Here is a 26,683-nt window from a genome sequence, read left to right on the forward strand (position 1 = left end):
CTGGTGCCACTCCGTTTTTCTATATTCTACTCTATTGTATAACATTTAAAATAATATATTTAGCATGTAACATTGCCTAAAAAGCTTAAATGAATCATGCACCTTGGGTAAAAAAAGCTCTTAACCTGGGTCAATATAATAACATAATTAATATGAAACATATTTTTGACAAGTTTTATAAATGGAACTATTCCCTACTTGAATAAGTATTGTCTATTCAAACGCATTCGCACCCGGGCGTTTAATGTCCTGCCTTTGTGGTGCTCTTGTTCAACATTTAATTAAATTTTATTCGTGATTCGTTTATTGTATAAATTATTACTTAAGCTTCTTCAGTAAAAGGTGACAAACATCACATTAATGATTTAAACTAAGATCAGAATATTGTGAAAGGGAAAATAACGCTCACGTTCCAAGCTTTAATTCAGAATGCATAATTCAACATCTGCACTGGAAGTTTGATATAGTGACATTGTAAATTAAGCATCGAAGTGCCTATCTAAACGGCATGGCTTATGCATTATGCATAGAAAATGGTCTTTCCATCAATTGTAAAAAAAGGGAGCATTAAGTGTTTTCATCAATTATTCGTAAATCGAGCTGTCACATTGGGCAACTACAATGTAATGAAGATATGTGGTTCAATGTTGTGTTTTTCATGACACTCTATATATTCAGTTAATCTAGACAGAACGAAATCGGAAAGATAACTTATTTTAAAATGTTCACATTCAATGACAAAAAAGTCGAACATATTTGCATTTTTTGAAGGAAAAATAAAGGACTAACAAACAAAATCTGGAAAAGATTGATCCCTCAGAAGCATTACTCACAAGAATTGCAGACTCGGTTTAATTGAGTCTGTAGATGATGGATAATGTAAAAGTGCAACATCTCTTACGCCCGATTCAGAATGAGATTCAGCTATTCTTTTCTATGATTACTTCAACAAATCAAAGTTGACAGTCGCCGGGGTCGTTTTATAATTATTTCACTTTAAATTTTCGATTAGATTTATATGTGTGGACAGATGCAAACTTCTTAAACAGCAGTTAAAACACCTGATGTTTATCCTCAAAATCTAGTACGTGTACATGGCACCTAAGTTCTTTTCAAATTTTTATTGTTTTCTTTCAGGAGTGAAACAAACTTCGGTATATTTGAAGTTTGTTAAATGACAAGTCGAAGACTTTTGCCATACTTAATTTCATAGATATATAGTGCTAAGTTTCTTCCATTTGTGCCGAATTAAACGCTAGCACAATAATCAAACAGTTCTTACTCCACCATGACGCGTTTTGTAATACTAAAAGACGCATTTTGATTGATATTTACACAATGTCTGAACAGGATGGCATTATACTACTCCCTTCGTATTTCAAATAGACATACTTTCTACAAATACGAATATAGCAATCAAATAAAAAAATATGTTATTATCATATTTTTCTTTTTACAAATTACAATGCTTGAGTACAATTATTTCATCAGAAGAAAAGGAAATGACGTCAACTTCAGAATAAAATGTTCGTATAATTAAGACGCTCTGAAGTTTAGTCGTTCTTGATCTCATTAATCTACAAATATACAAAAGAAAATACAAGGTCTTCATTAAGTCGAAACATTTTACATTTAAATAAATTATAAATGTCAATTGTTACACAGTCCCTTAATGAAGTCCGTTGCCTTTTTTTTAAATGTACGGCGAGTCAAAAAAGAGTGAATGAAGAAATACATGTTTACCATCTTGAAACAATTTTTTTGGGGGTAAATAATGAAAACCATACGACATAGCCATATCGAGATACAGAACAGGGAGAAATAAAGAATCCCTAACATACGTCTAAACAAAATTGAAAATGTTGCAGGCTCGATTTGATTATGTGCTCATGGACGGAACTGGAAAGTGCAAGTTACCGTCCACGCCTCTCGCACCGGCTTAAGCCTGTATTATTTGACGTTTATGTCGATGATGTCATTTGTGATACAAAGTATGTTTTCATTATGGTTCGATACCCTACGTGTAGAAGACTTACCAATTGACTGACTAATTTATACGTATTTAAAGCACGGAATAGAAATAAAAACATTTTTGGGGGAGTACTTTCAAATACAAATGATTTATAATTTATAAGATTGCCAGATTATGAGGTTTGAAGAATTAAAAGGCCGATAGGCTTATAAAGCTTCCAAGTGAAGCCCCTTACAATAGACGGAGCTTACTTTTGTTATCAGCTTTCATTGATTCCAGCACATTTAGTGTTGAAGATTAAAAACTGATTGTTTAAGCCGGTGCTATGGGGCGTTGTTGACATTGCACATTTATATTATATCAGGCGAGTATTATCGGATAGTTGCCATATCAGTTGCATTTTAATGTAACATTAGTAAAGCATACCCAGAGCTTACATTACTTATATATAAACATGGCATCATATCAACTTCTAAAAATTTCGATGAAAATGATCGATTCAATTACAATGAATTAGATTCTAGATCTACTACAACGAATAAATCATTTACTTTTTTTCTTCTATTTTTCTCGGTTGGTTTCTGTTACAAATTTCACATTGTATTACCTTTTTTTATCTCAACGGAAGACCAATTAACTCGAAGAAAAAGAACAATAATAATATCCACAGCAGTTCTTTTTTTCCTCTGTCTATGTTTTAAAGGGCCTAGCTTACATAAAATTTACATTACGCCGTGCCAGCAAATCACTCTTTCTAACATATAAAGCATTTAAATCATATAACTGCAGTTGATATTGCTCAATACAGATGTCAGATGCGGGGAGTAGGTATTAACCGCTACAACATTTGGCGTTTCTTTCAAAGGAAATTATTTTAGAGTATTATGCCCAATGCTAGTCTGTATTGGATATTTTGTTAAGATCGCTCTATAAAATTGTTTGGAGCCTTTTTTTGGTTTCCATGCTGATATTGAGGACAAATATTTTGGAGTATTACAAACAAGTTTTTGTATCTATCTCTAACAGTCTCCAATATTTGGATTGTGTTTTTGGAATATTACGTTAAGTAAGACACAAGAATTACAAGATGGGTAAGTTGTTGTAGGAATATTAAATGCTTTAATTTGTTTAAATATATTCCTTAAAAAATATGTTTCGATATTTATGTTTCAATTATTTCATTCTGCTTTTACATTGAAAAAGTCACATATGCAATATATGTGTGGTTTCAGTAAACTCATATAGTTATGTTTTTGCATTTATTTTTTAAAATAACCTATTATTATATTGTAATATTATGTAGCATACAGGCATCTGTGTTTAATGTTATTAATTTAGATAGTTTTTATACCATTACAAATATTGTCTCTTTTTTTTTAGAAAGTTCTCTAGTGTATTTTATAATTATAATGTATCTATTAATTATAAAAAATGTCAGTTAATGAAAATACAAATTTGTGTTCCTTAAATAATATGAAAAAATATGAAATGATCTAAAATAAATAACTGCTGTTTAAAATTAATTTATAACTTTTTGAACGTTTTAAATTAGCGGTAAATGTTTAGCTATGACCATATATATTTCTTATATCTGACGAAATAATAAATATAGTAAACTCTCCTATTCTGAAATGTTACATTGCATATTATGTGCATATTTTCTGGGAAAATAAGTGTATGATATAATTACTTTAATGTGATTTTAATCTTAATACTTAATAAATTGCACACAATTTTTCATTTGTTTAAAATGTTTAGAATTCAAAATTATCATGACATGTTGAAATTTTCCTATTCTGTAAGTTTGTACATCCATGAATGAGACACTCTTTATAGAATCATTAATAAGTTTAATAAATTCTATATTATAGAATTAACAATCAAGAATATTATAAAAACTGTTCCAATTAATATGAATGTCAGTATTTATAATTGACTGTAACGCATTTATTTTCTGTGAAATGTCACTAAATTCAAAAGTATGCCTATTCACAATATAAATATTATATTGAAAAAAATGAGAGAATAATATAATTATTGATTTTTGTATACAGATATTTTGAGTAGATTTATCTTAGAAATTGAGATCGCATTATAATTGAAGCCTAATATCATTTCTAACCAAATATAATGAATAGATGTATTATCAGTTTCAGTTTTCAATTTTATTACTTAAATTTTAAGCATTTTTCATTATCTATAGAAAACAAACGAACAAAAATATAAACAAACATTCAATGAAAATGACATGAATTAACAATTAGCAAAGAGCTTATACAATAAATGGTATTAGCAAATCAGACAAAGTCGGAGATTTCAATATACATACAATATTATATCAAAATATATAACCAATGCAAATTTATAATGCTACGTTTATGTATTTTCCTGAAAATTTAAACGGGTGAATCACTTCAGAAAACTGTTCTTTTTTTTATTCATCGAGGCAAGTGCACCGTAAACATAAATTGTTTGATTCCATAAGAAAAACTAACTGTTTCATTAACGAGCAAAATAAATATAAAGCACCGTTACACGGGATCTCAGTTTCAAAATAATAGCTAAAAGACTACATAGTGATTTTATTAGAGTAGTGGGGATCCAACTTGAGACCTCTTAATTTGCCAGTCAGACAGTGTTATATTTGGTACGAAAAACCGGTGGTGACATTTCATTTTTTTTTTTTTTGGAATTCTCGGGTTCGTGATTCGCTAAGTGGAATTCGTGATTTTAAAATCGGGAATTCATGAAGTTTAAATCGTAAATTCACGAATTCCGTATGTTGAAAACGTGAATGCACGAAGTTAAAATTGTGAATTAACGAAGATGAAATCGGGAATTCATTGAAGTTGTAACGTCCCCAGGGGAATTTCGTAATTTGTGTAGTTTTCCAATAGAACTCAGTATTGTATTCAACAATGTGTCGTAACCCCATAATACACCCCCGCTACATCCATTCTCGAATTAACGTAATGAGTTCTGGGAAAATCATGTACATGCTTAAATAGCAATATCTTAACAATGTAAGTGTAATTTCCTCCGTCGATTGGCTAAATGTCACTGAATGTGAAACATGCATCTCTACCGAGACTCGAACCCTTGACCACCCACCTTTCGGAAGAACGAGCCGCAGCTATACAGACTGAGCTTCATCTGTTTTTCTCACACAATTTGTTCTGTAAAAATTGATAGTTTTATACATGTATCATAACAATGCATTTGTCTTTTTTCAACGTTTTGTAAGTGTTTATTTTGAAACAAGCACTTTTTAAAACCATTGCTACATTGTAATACAGTATTTAACGTCTTGATATATTACACGTGTATTGTCTACTTAATTTAATCAAAGAATTGGTTAACTATTTTCACATAAATAGATTTTCATTAACACTGATTGCTGTAAAGATTGTGTCTTTGGTTGATTAAAAATACACTTGTTTAAAGGATGTAGAAATATCGATAGCGTGCAATTCGTAGTGTTACCATTCGTTACCATCCGTTCCTGTCCTTTTGAGTTAAAGCAGATAAAAGCCATACTGTCATTCACTGTCACTATGTCATGCAAAAGGGTCCATTATACTGCATTGTTGTTTTTTTGATGTTTTTTTTTAATGTGTAATATTATGCTGTTATAATTTTGATGTTTTTTTAATAATTTGAGGCAAAAAAAATGGTTTGCAATGCACTCTATTAATTTACAAAATCTACAAATTTCAAATGACGGCATGGAAATGCGCTCGCCAAATTAATTCTGGCTCCCAAAACTTTATAGGCCCGTGTTAACATTTTTCGGTCGTCACAGTATAAAAACGGTTACACTGAAGACCTTAAGCTAACGCCAAATCAGTGTAATTGTACCTTCAATACAGCTATACATTGTAAGGATATAAGTATGACAGCGTTTATTAATTACAAAACAGAATCAATGCAATGTAAATGCAGTTGTTCCACCAATCACAACTCGGATATACAAAAAGGTGGTGTCTTTTTCAATATGCGTGACCTGGGTACTGTATTTTTTATTTATTTACCTTTGGTTTTATATTCAGTTTGCATGTATGCAATACGATTAAGATGCGATATATCTGATCTTTGTGTAATTAACTGTATGCGCCACAAAAAAAAGGCGAGAGGAATGGCGTACAGCACTAATTGGATAAGGAAGTAAAGTTGATTACTTTACACCAATACATATTACAGTAGTGGTGTAACTGTACGCAGAAACATAGTGTGCATTTCGTTTAAAGTGGATTGGTCTACAATGGGCACATTTCCAACATGTATTTCAAATGTTTATAAAAATCATAGTAATATATAATTTGGATTTGAAAATATGTCTTATTAAAAAAAACCTAATGAAGTTCTTCGTAGAGATTTAGTATGAGCATAAACCTGATGAAAATAATATTTTGTACTAGAACAAGTCATTATATGCTGTATATAGATAGGTTATATTGCACTTAGCAACAGCATACATATGTAACTTTATCACTTCTCCAAATCACAATTCAGTTCAGCCATGTTTACAATCCAGTAAACAAAACCACAATCATGTATTAAAATGATCTGCTAGAATTTTGCACGTGGAAATTGTGCAAAAATTGACTGTTTGTTAGAAAAATCAATTAAGTTGTTGCCACTAATTAACATTATGCTGCTCGTATAACTAAACGCAGAGAATATAAATTTCTTAATTTCTAAGGGACACAACTCATAGCCACAACATAAAGCACTTAATATTTTTACGCTCAACATAATTTTGTAAAATTTCGTTTCTGCTTTGCTGAGCTTATTTCAATTGTACTTCTGCATTTTGTAAGCATATTGAATATACACCGGATATATACAGACACAAGCGTTTTAGGATGAATTATGGATGTAATGTTTCTAGATATACCGATATTTATCTGATTACACGATAACTGCATTAATCTTCTAGTTTTGTTTATGTACCATAACAATGTCACAAAACCACCATTAAATTTAAAATTAAATTGAATTTTGTTAGAACTCTATGACGTTGTTCATGTAACAATTTGATGAAGTACACTTTAATTAGATAGTGAATGCTAGTTTATGTATATACATAGGAAAAGCAATCCTGCTCGCACGAACGAAGATGTTATTTATACCAAACGACTTTTCTACTGAATCCTATAAGTTATTGCTTTTAAACATTGAATGTTTGTTTATGACGTTTTCATCGTTTGTCTCTAGCCAAGATTTTATAGCTTTATCATAATATCTTTATTTTGCTGACTCATGCCCCTTTTTAACAAGTGTTCAAGTAGCTGTTCTTATTTCTATAAATTGTCGAGTAAATTATCTTCATTATAGCATAAAATCGGCTATTTTTCCCTATTTTGCCCATGTTATAACGGGACCAAAACCATGTGTTAACATAGTCACGCGCTCTTGTTATAGCCCGGTTTCACCTATGCGCAATACATACAGGGCCCAGTAAACAAACAAAAAAAATGACGATTTGGCCTGTTTGCCAAAGAGTCATGCGCTCTTGTTATATTGAAATTATGGATTCGAGGGCCTCAATCGCATTAAATACGGCGAGCAGCATTCAAGTAACTATGCCGGAAATACGGCGTATATACATCGCTGCTAATCTTGGTTGTCGCCCTTTCTAAGAAACGGACAGTTGTCAATGTAAACAAATTACTGGCATTCAGTTTAACCCTCCGATTAACTTACAAAACAGGATAACACAAAATGAATATGAGAACATGTTGTTTTATTGATGCTTATGTTGATAAATGCTCTTTATATTTCTTTGAGAGAATAATATTTAGTGCCTGATTTTTTTTATAAACTTGTGTGCTTGAAAAAACCCGATTCTGATGACGTCACTGATCTTTTTTCTACCGTCAATCTGAAATCATTCTCAGAATTTCTGAGGGTCATGTTTTGTATTGGGAAGAGTAATGTAACGTTGTTGTTTTTTTTCCTTGAGATAATATTTCTCCAATGTCAAGCTTTATAATATCAATTAAAATTCAAAATTTCGTTCGGTTCGTTGTTGGCCCCGGAAAAATAAAACGTATACGTAAAACATGTAGAATTGGATAAATACCGTCCAAGCACAAGGATTTAATGTATTGTGTTTTGTATTAAATATACATCATGAATCTGTTTTAAAATTTTATGCTATAATAGCGTCAACGCACGTTTATTTCGTGTTATAAAGTCTGCAGAGTCCCTCAGAACTGTTGGAGCCCTCGCCCTACCGGGCTCGGGCACCAACCGTTCCTCGGGACTCTGCAGACGTTATAACACGGAAAAACGTGCGTTAACCCTATATTGATATCCGTAAGAGAATAAGATGTATCAGGTAGACTACTGGAGTACCTAACCATGGTTTGAGCATTTAATACACCATCAACAACAGGAAAAATACTAATGCTTTTAGAATGCCAACTTAAAAAAAACAACGGTCCATTTATAGGCGCTCTACGGAGAACTTGTAAGGAACCATGGCCACCTAACAACGGACAAATATAGGCATATACTTAAACGTAAAACAGACAATAGTTAAGATATGTTGTAATTGTGGAGGAGATGGTCACATATTTATTTAAAAAACAAAGCACTTCCGTTATGTATTATTATTCTGTTCAGATCGAAATGTACCCGTGTTTTTTGTTTTTTGTTTGTTTGTTTGTTTGTATGTATTTTTGTATTTTTATATTTGATTTTTGTTGGTTTCTTATTCTTATTCGATCATTAACCACCTAACAGGCATAATTGAACTATGAAACAATATCCTACAGATTAATGATGTTGCCCCAGAAATACTTCTTATTTCTAAAGAAAATAGTGTAGTGTAGCATTAAAATGATTTCGTTCAAATCTATATCCTTTTGTCACTTTTTGAACTTAGTGAGCGGAATTTTAAAGGCGAATGTGATTTATTCATGATACTGTTTCTGCAAAAGAGGTATTTCCTCTACATTAGCATCAGTGTGAAGATATATATGATGTTGATGGTCAACAATTTGATCAAATGAAAATATCCTTAAATTAGCATGATATATTTATTTACATACGCTGCCTTTAATTGAAAGTAACTAGTGTTTAGTATTCTGTAATAGACTTTGTATCTCAAGGGGATCATTATGTTTTGGCAAGATAAGAATGTTGTACTAACATCATGTCAATCACTGAACTGAAAGCCAAAATCTTGATCTGAATATCTTCTTGTAAATTTTCAAGTCGTGACATTTGGTGCGATTACTTCTCCAATCTACATATTAAGTTTGGTAAAGTATGCCATCAAGCTTGTTCTTCTAAATTGTTGTCTCTATGAGGTATCTGATGATGTTTCAACATGTGGAGCAAAACATTGGCAATCGAAAGAGGGTTTATATACCGTATTTCGTGCATTAACATCTGCAAATACACGAGGACGACTTTAAAGACCAAGCCCTCCTTTAAATGCATCCTTGTGCTTCTGCAGATGTTAATGCACGAAATAATGTAAATTAACCCTTAAGCAAAATTATTTAATAGGAATAGCGTTTTATCGTTGAAAAAAGAAATGACAATTGTAAAGCATAGATAACTATCTTTTTGTTGTTGTTGTTGTTGTTCTTCTTATTATTATTATTATCATTATTATTATTATTATTATTATCATTATTATTATTATTATTATTATTATTATTATTATTATTATTATTATTAGTAAAATATATTTCTTCCAGTAGTTAGGATGTTTTCACTTGAATAGTTGATTTTTGAGTTGTACAGATTTACTTTGATATTGATTATATTTGTAAAATCATATGTCTTTAACTGAAGAACTATGATATTGCTTAAAAATATCTTGCATGCCCTTTCAAGAACGAGATTTTTTTTTATTATATCAAAGGATATGCAGTTCCGAGTCGTGTATAAACATTTGAGTACTTGAAAGTTACGGAGAATTGTCCGACTTACCCAATTGTCTGCTTAATTGTTTACTTCAGTGTCATTTTTGTCAGTTTAATTGAATCACCTCGTGTATCATTAAACTCATTTGGGTATTGCTTCTAGGACTATGAATTATTTAAACAAAACATACCTAAGTCATGGATTTTGTAAAAATGGTTTCCCAATTGTCGAGTTTTTATTTTGAATACTTTGTTGTGTTTGTATACTAAAATGTTGCAAAATCAGATGTAGAACGTTTAATTTACTGATGTAGAACACTCTAAATTGTGACATCCTGAGAAGCTTTAATTGGTATTTCATCAGTAAGTTCCCACTTTAATTAAAATTAATTGTGTTCCTATTAAATGTCACGAAAATCGGGTAAAGATTATCCTCAAGATTTATACGGATTTTTGAAATGTAATTTGTTTAACAGAAATGTAATTAAATAACTTGTCAAAATCTCAGATCACACAACTGTTTCTTTACAAATCTTTGTAAACAATTAAAGTTTTATTGATCAACTCTTGCCTACCGATGATAAAACAATATTTTAGAAAATCTCAAACCAATTATCCAGATCCATAGATTAATATTGAAAAGAAGCAAAAGTTGTTTTTAATATATATTTTTTATTAATTTAACGTCAATTTTAAAATGATATTTCAGACTTTCATTTTCTATGACGTTTAATTCGATAAAATAATTTTAGATCAACCGTCCATGGATAGAAATATAAACATGCAAACTGGCGTGTCCTACTGCATCATCTTTTGCATTTTATTAAAGTCAAATCAAAATGTATTTTCAAGATACAGTAAAATTAATGACATCATTTTAAATCACCATGCGAATCTACCGTAGAGAAATATTACATCACAACCTGTGCAGGACAACACGCTTTTGGAAACAAATAACTTGATTGTTGCTAAGACGTTTTCCTCAAGAAAGATATAAATAAATATGAAATGTTACTTTTGAAAATAAATGGGGCCAATCGTTCCGGGTTTCACTGTATTATGATTGCATTTTTTGATAGTGGAGACATATGAACGTATCTTTTCCTTATCAGGAAAAAGTGCGCGAATCATCCATTCTAAAGAGATTGTTTTGTTTGCCCCACATAGACCTTCGTATGCATAATAAATAGGGGAAAAAAGATGCATTGGCTCGTTTTTATGCGTACGAGAAGTACTTCATCACTTAATGATAGATATATCTGTCACAGATCAGCCGAATCTACCGAGTGAAGAGCAATAACGTATTTCGACACGTTTTTTTTTATAATTGTATAATATTCACCTAGTCGTCCGTCCTTCCTACAGCAATTTTATATCCGGTTTGAATCTATTGTACCGATTAAAGGAGTTATATCTGTTTTCTATTTTAGGCGACTGCAAAACGCAGGTTGGGACTTACTCGGATCAAGGGGCAAGGTCATACTTTGACTATCTGAGTTTAATGATCTTTTAGTGTATCTATTGGACCGCTTGAAAGATATTTGATTTATTTTGCAGAAATGTTATAATTTTGGGACGACGTGCAGGTTTACTGAGATTCAATGTATTCACAAAATTGGAACATTAATATTTAAGAGCATGATTAAAATTAAAAGGAAAATACCCTGTAATTACCCCTTAAAGGTATGAAGATCTACGGTATAAATGATTTCCTCTACACAACATGGTGTTATTATCAAAATTGCCAACTTTAATAAGGGCATTGGTTCAAAACATACAGTGAACCTTATAAAAATCCATACCTCTTGAATATATTAACAACTTGAATGAAAACCTTGTTTTGTGGCAGGGTTTCTTGTCATTTGTTATTATACGTTCAAAGGGGTTCATTGGATCATATCCTTGATCGTCCGTCCGTCCGTATGTTTTTCTGCTTTCAAATCATTGTTCCCTCTGTGTTTCTTGGACATATTGATGTCAATTGAAATTACTTGGACATGTGTGAACTTTCATTTAATGATGGTATAAGGATAGGCACTGTGAAATGGTGTGTCTGCTTTTTATCTTTTGACTTACTTGTAGTATCTGCCTTTTTTCAGAAATATAACCCATACTCTGACATTGTGCATATAAAAATGAGCACAATCATTAAAACCTAGGAAATGAGACCAAAGGTGGCAAATAATTACGTCGCACAGCCTGATTTAAGTTTAGATATGGAGACATAAATGGCAAAATCATGCGGCACAGTACGTTCCGGGCTAACATAGCTGTTGTTACCCCTAGGAACATAATGTAAATGTAGGATAAGTCTGACCCCGAACATAATGATATAATTAATATTTCTGCAATGCATGAATTCTTTGAATGTCAGCGTATATTCAAGAGAGATGAAAAGTTTTTTATCATGTCGAGCCATGTTGTTTTGTAATTAAATGTCTTCAGACCAAACCCTTATTGTGTATTAAGTATAAAATTGTCAAAATATGGTATAATTTATAAATTTAAGATGGAATTTGTAGTTATGTTTGTGCATGGATCTTAACATAAATAAAAACGAATGTATCATGTTTAGTAAGGAATTCAATTGGTAGGAGTAAGAAGATATGTACAAAATAATTTTATGTACATAACATGATTCGATCTTTATTTTTTATTTCTTTGTTTTATAGCACTAAAAAACTTGATGGGGTGAATACACTTTCTGTCTTAGTGTTAGACAACATTCTTACAAACAATTGTTCAAAAACAGTACAGTTCATTCATTTGTATCAAAAGTACGTCTGATAAAATAGATAAATATAGAATCCCTAAAGAAAGCCCAACACGGCAAAATTGAAAATGTTGCAGGCTCGGTTTGATTGAGCCTGTTCATGGACGGTACTGGAAAGTGCAAGTTACCGTCCACGCCCCCTAGCACCGGCTTAAGCAGAATTCAACATTTAAACATTAAAAAGTAAATTTTTTGAATTTAGAAACATCCGCAGATGTGTTCATACGGCGGTTATCATGGAACCTTCAATGTGACACTTCCGTGCCATTCCATGAAAAGCGGCGTATGGTCCCCAAGTAATAAAAAGTTCATTGTTTGCTCATTTTCAACAGTAATCGACAATATTTGCAGTGTCTCTAAAATCTGTCTGTATTCACGTTTCTTCCACTTTCAATATTCAATCTTTGGCTTGAACATCTGAAATTTGACAAAATGCGTGTCTTGATATTTCAAATACATGTTTCTGTTAGGTAGGCTTTAAGAAGTTTGTTTAAAGAAGCTTCAGAAGACGTAGCGATGCCTCACTGTACACTCTGCTGTGCACAATCCTTTCGTCTGGTATGTTATACATTTTAGAATGAATCAGGATTTTCGACTTTAACGGTCATAAGGGTAAAGTCAATCCAAATTCAGAATGTTCCTCTGGTATTTAACGCGTTTAAGAATGAAATAAGGATTTTCGACAATTCCGTTTATCAGGACCAAACCAGTCTTTTCCTCTTGTATCTAACGTGTATGAGCATGAATCAGAATTTTCGACAACTTTGTTCATCAGGGCCCTCTTGTATCTATCGCGTTTAACAATGAATCGGGAATTTCGACTACTCCGTTCCTCAGGGCCATGTCATTCCAAATCACAATTGAAATCAATGTTTCATACAAGTTGCCTATTCTGTTTACCCTGCGACTTCGTGACACCTTCGGATTATGTAATATTGCTTTGATATTTTTTCGTATGCATAGATATAATTAAGTTCAGATTTTAACACAACCTATTAAGAACAGTGGTAGGCCATTACATTTAGTGTGTATGAAATATATTGCAACTTTTAATGCAGAAGAGCAACTGTTTTACAAAATCAATCCGATATTATGCACTTGTAATATTTTATAGCTTTTCTTGTAGCTCCATATGTCGAATGTGTATGGAAATATTTGCTTTACAATAGCATTAAATAATATGAAAGAGAGTCCTTCGGGTCGCGATATCCAGATTACTTTTGATTTTGGAATATGCTATTCCCTGATTTATTTGGTTGTTGTGACAATGTGTCTACCATTTTCATGTTTTAATGTTAAATTCTGCTTAAGCCGTTGCTGTTGGGCATGCTTGCACTTTCCAGTACCGTCAATGAACAAGCTCAATCACTCAATCAAACTGGGTCTGCAACACCATCAATCTTGTCGTTTTGTGCGTTCTTTAGGGATGCCGTTGTTCTCTATTTTGAGTCTTTGTTCATAATATCTTTGGTTTGAAAAACGTACCTTGATATTTGAAACACGACATCACTTTGCTGGGTGTTATTGGGAGCTCCGTTCGTTAAATGCTGTCCTTCCTCGTTGATATTTGCTACGGGATGTTTTTCTAAAATTTATGTTTCTGACTAACTGCTGAAAGACAGTTAACATTATGGTTCAATAAATACCACTGATCTATGAATAGTGTTATTTTACCAAAGCCAAGGTTATGTTTCTTAAACAAATAATATAAAGGAAAAAGAATGTTAAAGTGGTAAAATAAATTACAGTTTTTTCTTACGCCATCTTTCGCTCGTCCGTGTATTTTCAATGGCAACTACCGGTTGGCTCCTACGTGTTCTTACATTTTATTTTATTTCAAGGTTACAACCAGGTAAACAAAAGCTATGACGGTTCATAAACACAAAGCTTTTAACTAGTTCTAAAACTGCCAGTAGTATTGAATTAATTTTACTTGTAATTAGCCTATTAGTAAGATAAATTATTCTTTGATAATTAATTGATACAAAATGGCTATAATGTTTGTTGGTTATAGAGACTGAAGCAAATATAAAACATACTTAACACCGGTGGGGACTTCAACTTCATGAATTCCCGATTTCTCTTCGTGATTTCACAATTATTTTAACTTCGAGAATTCACTTTTTCAACATACAGAATTCACGAATTCACGATTTCAACTTAATGAAGTTGAAGTCTTGAATTCATGAAGTTGAAATCGTGAATTCTGTATGTTGAAATCGTGGATTTGTGAATTCTGTATGTTTTCAGCATACAGAATTCACGAATTCGCTTTTTCAACTTAATAAAGTTGAAATCGTGAATTCTGTATGTTGAAATCGTGGATTTGTGAATTCTGTATGTTGAAATTGTGGATTCGTATAGTCGAAATTGTGAATTCGTGAAGATGAACCTAGGAATTCAAGATGTTGAAATGTCACCACCGGTCTTTCGCAGAAACATTACATGCGTGATGAAGCTCAAGGAATTCGGCGAACGAATGGCAAATAAATAAACTAGACGAAAACCCCATCAATAAACAACTTGATGTCAGTATATGCTGAATGGAATTTATTACTGATTTATCAATAACGTTGCCGATGTTAAAAGTTTCTTTTTGCCAGCCAATGTCAGAGTTATTGGAATATAGTTTTAAATCATATGCAATATGTTGTCATTTTATGAACTTTGAAATCATGAATGTCAATATGGTTTATGCGTTTACAAGCAAAAGATTTTTTCTAGATGAAATAGACAATTTGAAAGTATAATAGTTTTATGGTATGGATTTTTTGACTCGGAAAATGAAAACTAGGCAATATTGAAAAGATTGAATCCAATTATGATTTATATTGACAGGTAACATGGTGAAATGCTCAAAAATAGATCATGAAAATTCATTGGTTACATTTTATAAAGTAGCGCCTCATTAAGCATTTTAATGCTTACACTACTTATCATGATTTAAACACCATTTGAGAACTTTCAGCTACAAATTATCGTAATAATGGTTCCTAATGTAATGTTTGTATAAAATAAACTTCAACATTCGCCAAACGTTTGCATGTAGATTTTTTTGCATCATTTATTTTCTTCTTTTTTTTCAAGTAAGAACCCCATTTCAATTTCAAAATCTCTGAATGATATCATATTAGTTTTTGTTGTTAGCTGAGTTATAATAATATTAATGGAATGATAATGTTAACTTCTCTACACTTTCTATCCTTGTGTTTGGGGTATATATGTGTCTGTTTTATAATAACCTATTTTAGCTTATTGAAAAGTATATATGAATATGCAAGAGTATTCACACACAACTTGTCTTGCAGAAGCTGATGAAATAAGATTTTACCACAAACCTCAATCATTATATAACATTACTTAATTAGTACTTTCACCAACCCCTTTCAATAAGTCATGTTGCAATATTGTGTCCAAAAATTGAAGTCACATCTACTTGATATGAAGCTGTTATTTTAAATGTAAAAGTTGGTATATACGGCAAATAATATGAAAAACAAGATCAACAAGGGCGACATTCAATGAACACATCCCCCAACACAAGACCACCGACAAGGAGCCCAGCAGGACACCAAACAATACTACCTGGTCACTATTGAAACATGTACTTAGGAAAAATCAATATCTTAACATGACTTCCGCTAAGATAATGTTATTATTCCATATATTTTAGTGAAACATGTACTTAGGAAAAATCCATATCTTAACATGACTTCCGCTAAGATAATGTTATTATTCCATATATTTTAGTGGAGTACTAGTCAATTATATTCTACAATATTCTATCAAAGGTTAAATATCAAATAGATGTTTTAAATACGAATTTAGAAATGCATTTTACGGATCTTGATCTATCAAATGTACTTAAGCTTATATGGAATTACTTTTCGTCAGTCTGTATAGAATGGAGGTACTTGTGTACATGTACATATTTGTTATTTCATAATGCGGTATTTATTGTTCTATTGCATGCATTATGTAAATGTGGATTGGTCTAAATGAGCACATTTTACATTAGTATTTCTAACACTGATAAGAAAAACAATATACCGTTTTGGATGTTCTTATAAATTTTTTCTTGGAAAAACAAGAAAAAAAACATATTGAGTTCTAAGTGTTTTAGTCTGAGCATTTTTATGTCATATCAGATCATGTGTCTAACACTTACCAATAACTCCATATAATTCATTTGTGGTTTGTTGTCGCGTATGTTACTTAAAACTATCAACAAATTAGTTATTTATGGTATTAAGGACCATTATTGACCATTTCCCTATGGTAAGCTATCTCATATGAAGGAAATAAAAGTATCTATGTAAATTTACGGTAGTCGTTGTCGGATACCACGGCTGATTAACATGTAGCATAACATGTAATCACTGATAGATGTTAATGGTTAGGCCGTGGGTATCCGACGATGAAACGGAGTATGCCTGAAATTTGTATTGTTTTGACTTTCACACAATACAATGTAGTCCAGACTAAGACAACAAGTCTAGATAATTACACATACATAATAAACAGCACAATTATTGTGCCAACAGTTTCATAGCCTTCATTTCCATGGATAACAAGTCAATTTAGCTGTCACATTAATAACTTTGAATATGTCTGGTAGAATAAAGACACAAATTTGTCCATTGTTATATAATGTCATATGCAGCATAATATTTTACGTACAACCTGTTTAATTAACGGATGGCCAGATTATAACATATTCACCCGTAAAACAGATAAATCATTTCAAACCATGAACCCTGAGCCAGTTGTTCGGTACCTCCTGAGCGCCCTGTTGGTGTGACTTGGTTGTATGGTGGGTTGCATTCTGTGAACGTGACCTTGCCTTATTGATCTCTGTTCACATTTTTCACCTGTCAACATAATTGGTTGATAAGATTAAAATATATATTTTTGAATGTACAACTTCATTTCTAATTTAGGTGTTATTGTTATGCTGAAATCTGAGTGAAAGTCCAATAAACGTCACTTATTTAAATGATGTCGTACTGCTTTTGTTATATGATATCATAATGGGACATAAAATAACAGGACAAGCTACTACTGACTCAATTAGAGGTCTTATATTCGCGTCGTCCAACTGACTTTCGGCCGATCGATAAGCATAGTGCTTATTTAATACAAATATTGTGTTTTTTTAATTAAAGAAATACAGTGGTATATTTTGATTTCACAAAAAAATAAGGTCGTGTATAGACAAATCTCACGAAAATTTGCTTATATTTTATGTATGTGTCTTATTTACATCGTTGTTTAAAAATATTGTGTTTTTTTTAATAAAAGAAAAACAGTGGTATATTTTGATTTCACAAAAAATAAGGCAATTTTTAGACAAATCTCACAAATTGTGCTTATATTTTTGTGGATTTGTCTTATTTACATCGTTGTTTACCATTTCTCTATATTTCTGTCTACGTTTTTGTAAATATGGCCAAAGGCATTTTTCATGCCGATTTCCAATAAATTTTGAAACCTTGAAACCGACAAATGGCGGCACCAGCGCCTGATTAAGGCTTATAGATATCGCGGCGCTAATCTTCGTGTGCTTGTTCCCTTTAACTATGCTAAAAATAATTTCTTAAATATGAAATATGCAACTATAGTTTCTAAGTTAAACTTACACATACTTGTAACATATACATGTATGCGTTCAAGTTACACTAAATAACTACAGAGCTGACAATTAACTGACTAGACTTTCAAGTTTAAAGCAAACTCTAACAGCAAGCTTCTCTGAAATAATCACATTTGTTTCGTACATTTAATTCTCAATACACTTTGAAGATTGAACGTAGATTTTCATGGAAATAAAAGCCGTTATTATTTCTGGTATACTTGTAATTAGCGTTGCTTTATCTCCCGTGTTTTCTCTAGGGTGTGATTATCACTTTTGATGATAAGAATTAACTAGTGAATTACGACAATTACTTGAACGTTAAAATTGCTATATAACCGTTCTGTTTGATGTGGATATTTGCTAAGAAACGCAGCGCTGATAAAAGTTTTCATTCTTATTACTTATCTTTACGTGTGTGTGTTATAAATAGGTTTTGAAAATAAAAACTCCATCAGTAAGTCGAATAGTATATCATCAAATATTTACATGTTTATTTATTTGTTTATTTTGTTTTGTATTGTTTTGTCGTGTCGTGTCATGTCCTGTTCTATTGTCTTCTATTATATTCTGTGTTTTTTTAATTTTAAATAATATGTTTGCTTTAATATGATTTTATAGCAAGCATCAAATATGATACATGTAGCACAAACATATGATTTGTCAAATACATATTCTTTATAATACATTCTAAAAACAAACTGAAGATGTTTTACTTTGGATATCAAGGCATGTTTTCAAATGTTTCATTCGTACGAGCAAGGTTATGTAGCAACTCTTTTATAATGGTCTTCATAAATGAATTATGCTGATATTTCGTGGGATATGCATCAAAATGCACACATGATATGAGATATATATCTAAGTAAATACATGTATATATTCAATGTGTAATGATAATTTAGTGAAATATGTTTAAATTTATAAAATATTGCCATTCTATGTATCAAAATCTATACAGTTGATGTACTGAAAGAGAAATATTACTGAATGTATAAATGTACAATGTTATGAAGGCGGGAAAACGCCATGGCGTAAAACATCCACAGAATGTTTTGTATTAAACATGGTTTACGTTTCAAATTAGTATTAGTCGAATGTATGTCCAAGACCGGTTGAAGCTCACTATTACTTTCATCAAAATTTATGTCACGTTAAATTTTGTAGCTTTTTCATATATAAATAGTGAGTGTTATTCTTCAGTCTTTATTGTTTAATCGATACTAGTTACGAAAACATTAGCACTTTGCTAGCCCTGTCCATTCTCTGTAAAAAGCTTTATCATAGAAAACCAAAATACAAGTGTAAAATCCAAGCAAGCAGACATTTATATATATCACAACACCGCAATATACCACGGTATCCTTTTATGACTTCAAAGGAAAAGATGTATATCAAGAATCAAAACAAATCATATTTTGCACTATCCTGCTTCGTAAAGCAGTCGTGTGACATGATTTGTCAGATAGTTAAATGTACAAGTTTTGACATTTGAGAGCCCTTGCACGAGATGAAGAATAAAACAACAGCACCAACAAAACTATAAAATGTCAAGTGAAAATTACTTGAACGGTTGAAGGACACTCTTACTTATGTTACATTTAATAACAAATCAATTTACAACATACATTTAATGACTGATATTGTAGTCATAATCTTACAAAAAAAAACATATGAAAGTGAATAAAAAAAGAACTAACAACTAGGTTGGATACTCTAAATTGTACTTAAAGAAAGGAAACTTCTGAAATAATTGCACCAAGTGATAATGTTGGTCAACAGTATGAAAAGAGAAATAAAATTGTACGCAATAACACACTCTATATAATTAAATGACATTAATAAACCAACATTTACAAAAGATATTTACGTATAGCTTGATTGCAGATTATTTCGCAATCTCACCTTAGTTCATTTCCTAATCAGATTATTGAGCGATCGTGTATTTGATTCCTGTCAACCGTTCCGAAATGATCTGGCGACTACGCTTTCACTCTGGTTAATCTGCCATTGTAGTTCTATTCAATTAAAATAAGGTCACATGACAACTGTTTCCGTATTCATACAGAACTCAGTGAACTACGTTCGTAAAACTTGAACAATTTTAAGACACGTCGACCCGTATTTTGGGGAAAATTCTATCCATGCGCACCTGTTATTTTTTCAGTCATCCAAGTAAAAATTCTTCTTTTGGTTATGTATTATGATGATTGACTACAGGCTTTATTTTTGCATTGATATTGAAAAAGTATTTTCACTTTAAAATGACTAAGCTATTTGACAATCAGCAGAAGTTGTACTCAATGATATAAGCAGAAATTTCACTCTAGAGTGTCAGTATTTTGTTGGTTTATGTTGGTGTTGTTGTTGTTGTTGTTCTTTTGCATTTTCTGTATTACACATGTACCATGTACATGCACATGTAGAAAAGCGGATATGTATTAAAGGGGGGTTTGGGTTAACCTTTTCCTTTACATAAAGTTACATTAAAAATGAAATGACTTCTTAAATAATTTCCAGTGGAGAATTTTGAAATTGCAAAAAGTACATCTAATGATATTTACCACCGAAGCATATCAGACCAAGGATACGCTTTATTATTTTTTTAAATCATGAACAAATTATTTAAAACGTATGTATCACAAGGTCTTCAATAGAAAAACTGGATAACTCTAATTAACAGTTTTATATAAATAATAAACCTATGACAATTACAAACATTGAATTAAACAAAAGGTTTGAGAGGAAAGCGCACTGTCCAGACCACATAGAGGATCTGAAAAATGAAATGAAACGTCACTTAACGAGGAATATTGAGAAAAAAAACATGACTAAAGCAGAGTGAAGCAATTATTCAAAAACACTCAGTCTGGGCTAATTAGCTCATTACTGCGTACATAAATCAAAATAAATTGTACGACACAGACCAAGACAAGTACACGGTCTGAGTTGATCATGAGTTTTACCAACCAAAAAATTAATTTGGAATGGGCCAACTAAATCACACTGTCTGGGACAACCCATTTTGAAAGAAACATTGTGTAATGAGATATCAAGTTAATAACTTTAGGACCATAATTATAGAGTCCAGAGTCGATTTCCTAATTCATGTCTATGTTTGTACGTCATATCATTATCTTTTCTCTTCATTTTTCTTTGAAATTTCAATCAAGGATTATGAATGTTAATTATTTAGGCTAGATTGTAGACGTAATCTGATCTAGCCCATTGGAGATAATATCTGGACATTCTTTATTTTGACCTGAATACATTTTAGTTTTTACATAATGTATTTGAGTTCGAGTGTGTATGTAGCTATAAGCTTAAAGCAACACTTTCAAAACTGTTTCTGGAACCAACAAGTGCCAATGAGAAATAAGTTTTTGCTCAAGGAATCAACGACTTGCCCCTGACGGGGCTTGATAATTTAGTAGAAAGAAGGATGTGTATCGAGCAAATGATGTGACCATGGCCAATCAGGATACGATATACCTTTGAATGAGAATATTTGTTATATAACGGTCTTTTGTAGGGTGATTTAGAAATTATAATCTGGAGTTGCGTGTGGTCATATTACCTTTGTAAATGCTTCCATAAAAAGGGACCTAGTTAGGTTAAATGATATCTTGAAATTAGGTGGTGCTCTTGTAAAGGTCAACACTTTGATTAGCATCAATTTGTAGTTTTTATATTGTGACTTCTGAATAACCTCATCGTTTGTAAAGTCTTTTTCTCCTTTTGTTAGGTCAGAAATGGTTCAGGTAACTTGGGAATTACAGGCGATTTTGACATGTTTCCCCTCCTTACGTATTTGATTTGATTTCTTATTTGTAGTATGATCAGGTGAAGAAGACGACTTTAAATGTTTTCTTTGTGATATTGAGCCAGAGTTGACAAAATTATTCTGGTTTTAGGAACATCATAGGTTTGGATTGGTGAAGTTATTAAATTTGTTTTGTCCTGGAACTGAATTTCTTGACACACAAAGAACTTGTATTTTGGTTGTTGTGTACGGGACATGACTATCATGTAAGACCTAGATAAGTCTATAGATACCCTCCTGTCAATGTCGAGCGATCATTTATATGAGACTGTAAAAACTGTCCACGGTATGACAACAAAACAGAATAAAAAATTTTAAGATCCACGATTTGTTGTTGTTGTTCAGTCAATATTGATTTCCGTCACTTTGATTATTATGTTTGCATTCCAGAATTTGATTGTTCAATGTTTTAACCCCTGTGTATTTGCAACGTGGCGTTTAAATGATTGAGGTGGTTGTAGGGTACATTAACTAGGTGATTATGTTGTCACGGAAATGATGAGGTGCCTTATTTGATTCAGACAAAAAGGAGAAATTTGGTTTGATAGCAAATCCACTTCGGTTTATATTTCACAGTTAATTTGATCTATTCTTATCTCCAGTCTGTCAACAAGATCGTCAATTCTTTAAAGTAGCGGGTCATTATCTCTTGATTTTTCATTATACTGGCAAAGCAAGTCATTTATATCTCTTGAAAGATCTGAAGAGCCGGGTGCAATATTTGGCTCTGTTTTTAAGTTCGTAATGGCAGTTAAAATGCGAATTAGAATGGCAAATCATAAACAAAATGAAAAGGATTAGGAGCATCAAATAAATGTCAAGCCAAGCAAAATGCAAAGTCGATCTGTGTAACTTAACAAAATTTATATGTGTTTACCATAAACATGAGCCAAATAAATAAATAATAAATTTAGATATCAACTGTTATTTATGAAGAAATTATATTGTTACCAAGCAAAAATTACTAAATCAGACAAAGCGGAAGGACATAGAAATAAAAAATACGAAAAGTATTTCAATTCAAGCACACGGCAAAAAATGGGGGTTTACGCCATATAAATGAAAGCGCTCTAACAATAACAAAATAATGCAAGCTATAAACCGAAAATTTGACAAAATTATCAAATATTAAATTAACATTATGAAAAGAGGGGTATTGATTTACAGTACACTCTTGAAAATTGTGTAGGCGTATGTGTTGGAGATAAATCAAAACTATTAATATTAAAAATGCACGTGTGATATCACGTGCAATGGAATGCCAATTTAAAATTGTTAGAGTGAAAAGGGAAAATGGCCAAAGTTTATTAAGTTAAAGCAATTTTCTCGCAAAACAAACTAAACACAATCTTGTTTCGCAGAGCCAGTTGTTTTAAAATGCTCAAGTAAATATAATTAGATCCGTATCAATAAAGGCATGTCCTTTGGAAGGATAAAGATATACAATTTTAAAATATGACGTTGATAACAGCAGGATATATTTTGATAACTCTATAAGTTGATAGAGAACAATAAGTAAATATTATTCTATCTGAAATGTATTTATTTAAACACTAATTTGTATGATGACAACAAATATTATAAAGTATATTGTATTGAATTGTATCAGCAATTACAGTAATTAGAAAATGAGACCAAAGATCAACAAACCACGTTTCTTTCTTTGTTCTTTGATTGTTTTATAAATAAAATGAAGTTGTTTCTAGAGGGTTCGGATGCATACGAAATATATGAATGCTTTTCCTTGATAGTTTTATAAATAAAAGGAAGTAGATAATTGTTTCTAGTGTTTTTTAAATGCACATGAACACATCAATTTCTATCTTTGATTGTTTTGAAAATAAAAGGAAAAGGATAGTTGTTTCTATTGTTTTTAATGCACACAGTGTTTTTCAAATGCACACGAATATATAAATTTTTATCTTTGATTGTTTTTAGAAATAAAGGAAGTTGCTGCAAATGTTTTTGGATGCACATGGGTATATATTAAACCAACTTGTATATATCTACTGATGTTACGTCTCAAAGTCATGAATAAGTTATTGTGTTAGCAGTACGAGACAAGCTGTAGAATGTAATCGATACGAGTTTCCCTACGATCACCACTTGTCCGTTCCTATCAACTTCAATAAAAATTGTTTATGTACAACAATACAGAACATTTGAGTGTTTTTTGAGAAAAAATGTGTTACCATCAAATTCCATTCGGAATGATTATATTAATATATTTTCAATGAAAAAAGCCAAAGTATCTTACGGCGTAGCGTATTTTTATATTTTGTCAACAACAGGTCGAGTGAATAGTGAGGTTAAACGTTTACATGGTATTACTAATTAAAGTGATGTAGTGAAGTTTGTTACATTATTTACTATATCATGTAGTACTATGGAACTGTAAAGATTGGATATTAAAATGTGTCTAATTATACATGTCATTCATTGAATGTTTACTTATATTTGCCTACAACTCCCACTTCATTAATTCGATACAATATTGCCATTGTTATTTCTGAAATTTTACCGGATAATAGCGTATAAATTCTGAGTGATCGGGAAATTAAAATATAATCAAAACCGGATATGATTTTGAGATCAAGACTCTATATGACATAGTTTACAAAACTAAAACTGTTACAGTAAAATTAAAGACTTTTGTTTCGTGAGTGACGCTCATAATTATTTATATATATTCACACATGCTTGTCATTTAAACACAGATAACGAATATTGGTATGCCTCTCAATATTTTTTTCACGCAGGAAAATCATGCACTTTTTTTTCTAAGATTTTCCTACAACTGTCCACAGGACAATAAAAACAAACACTTGTCTGCAATCACGCAACTGAAAAAAAGAGTTTATCTTTTATATGCTTAAATTAGTCTTACGTGTTTCTCTCAAACGACGAATAAAATGAATAAGGAAAGTTCAACTTCTAATGTTTTGTTGTTGTTTTTTTTTGTTTTTTTTTTTTGATTTGACAAGTCCAGCAGAGAAAAAATCAGTCGAATTCCCTGTTCATTAGAATAGTATTTTTCAAAACATAACATACTCTGAAAATAACACCAAGAGGGATTGTGCTACGCCATTTTAAAAACTATTTCTGTTCTTCGGAAAGCCGATTTAGGAACAAGTTCCATAAACTTACGATATCCACATACACAATTAGTCAGCAATTCCCAAACCAATTGTACAAAATACATGGAAAAACACATTAGAACGTCAAATTCGAAATGTAGCAATTATGTATATTTAGAAGTTCAAGTAGCAGTTACTTCTAAATCTGACCCTGACAAGTTAGAAACTGACAAAGCAGTATACCGCCTTATACGTGTATCATTTAAGAACAATAAAACAATTTTCAAATCTGTAAAAATGGCGATCGTCAAAGGCATTAATCAGAACAAAATTATATGCTATATGCAGAGTCAATCTGATTGAGTCTGTACATGAAGGATAGTGAAAAAGTGCAACTTCCCTCACGAGCCCCTAGAACAGGCTTGAGCGGTACTCAATTTTCAAATCTAAAAGTGCTGGAATAAATGATCCTGGACGACCAGAAAAAATATAATTACACTGAAATGAAGGACGGGGCATCTTTTTACAGCTGCCACAAGGCATTTAACACCTGCTGACAAAGGTCCATCACTAATATACCGGGTAAGATTATCTACGGCTATAATGTGTTTATGGTTATATCAAACTGAGAAGCTGATTCAATTATCTCATTTGACGGTGCGTATCCTCTAACCAAGAAAACCTTAACAAAAGAGTTTATTCTCTGATTGTGAAGATTTTTTCTTGATATAAAAATGAGACACATTTCGCTTCTTTCACATACTGCCTATATCTATCTAATTGATTGCCTTATTTTATACTTCTATCAACGCAACGAAGTTCAATTTTCTTCAGAACTTGCAGACGATCATGTTTACCTCAAATGTCTGCAGGCAGTTCATTATCTCATTGCTCATTGAAGAACAAATTTTAGTCAATACCTCAATTTAAAGAAATTTACCATGAGAAAACCCAAATGTAATTTATCTTCGAAATTGCCACTGAAATTAAATGTTTTGTTTTATTGAATGTAGGCGATTCAATTACGCGGGTCTTTAACCATAACTGTTCGGGTTAATTGAAATCTATTTTATGTTTTTCTTACATGATATTTCAACGGAATAAAATATTACTGGCATCTTTTTAATATGACTTTGGAGATCGTTTTTATAATGTAATTCTTCTATCAATTTATTTTAGTGCTTTAAAGTGACTTTGTACGTTTTATATAACCATGCTAGAGTTTTGTTTTTCACTATCGATTTGAACAAAGTTTTGACTTTTCCCCCTAAAGTTTACCTTTGCTCAATCATTTAACATGTGCATGTATATGGATGTCAAGACTTTTAACTTCTTTTTTTTCAATAAAATCTGCGCACGAAGACGGAAAATGCGTTTACTGAAAAAACAGAATCACGTGATGTTATTGCATGATTTTTAATATGCGTGACTCAGGGAGACATGTTAAATTATTTCAATGCAATGATGGCTCTGGTAGTTTCATTATCAAAATTTAGCTCTCAAATGGCATCGCAAAAGCACGA

At 31.5% G+C, this 26,683-nt stretch overlaps 1 protein-coding gene across 2 annotated transcripts in view; it reads left to right on the forward strand.

Moving 5' to 3' along the window:
* Positions 1-2,819: 2,819 nt before the first annotated feature.
* The window catches only part of LOC132723775 (Kv channel-interacting protein 4-like), a 253,491-nt gene continuing 229,627 nt past the window's right edge, over positions 2,820-26,683 (forward strand). Inside the window, exon 1 of one of the 2 annotated variants that reach the window (XM_060708552.1) lies at positions 2,820-3,063. In XM_060708552.1, the coding sequence (XP_060564535.1) occupies positions 3,060-3,063 (4 nt within the window). In that variant the 5' untranslated portion in view covers positions 2,820-3,059. The remainder of the gene's footprint in view (positions 3,064-26,683) is intronic. The other variant, XM_060708553.1, reaches the window with a different exon arrangement.

This window comes from Ruditapes philippinarum, unplaced genomic scaffold (genome assembly GCF_026571515.1).
Source record: "Ruditapes philippinarum isolate M1 unplaced genomic scaffold, ASM2657151v2 ctg2441_1_1_1_1, whole genome shotgun sequence".
NCBI classification, from domain to species: Eukaryota; Metazoa; Mollusca; class Bivalvia; order Venerida; family Veneridae; genus Ruditapes; species Ruditapes philippinarum.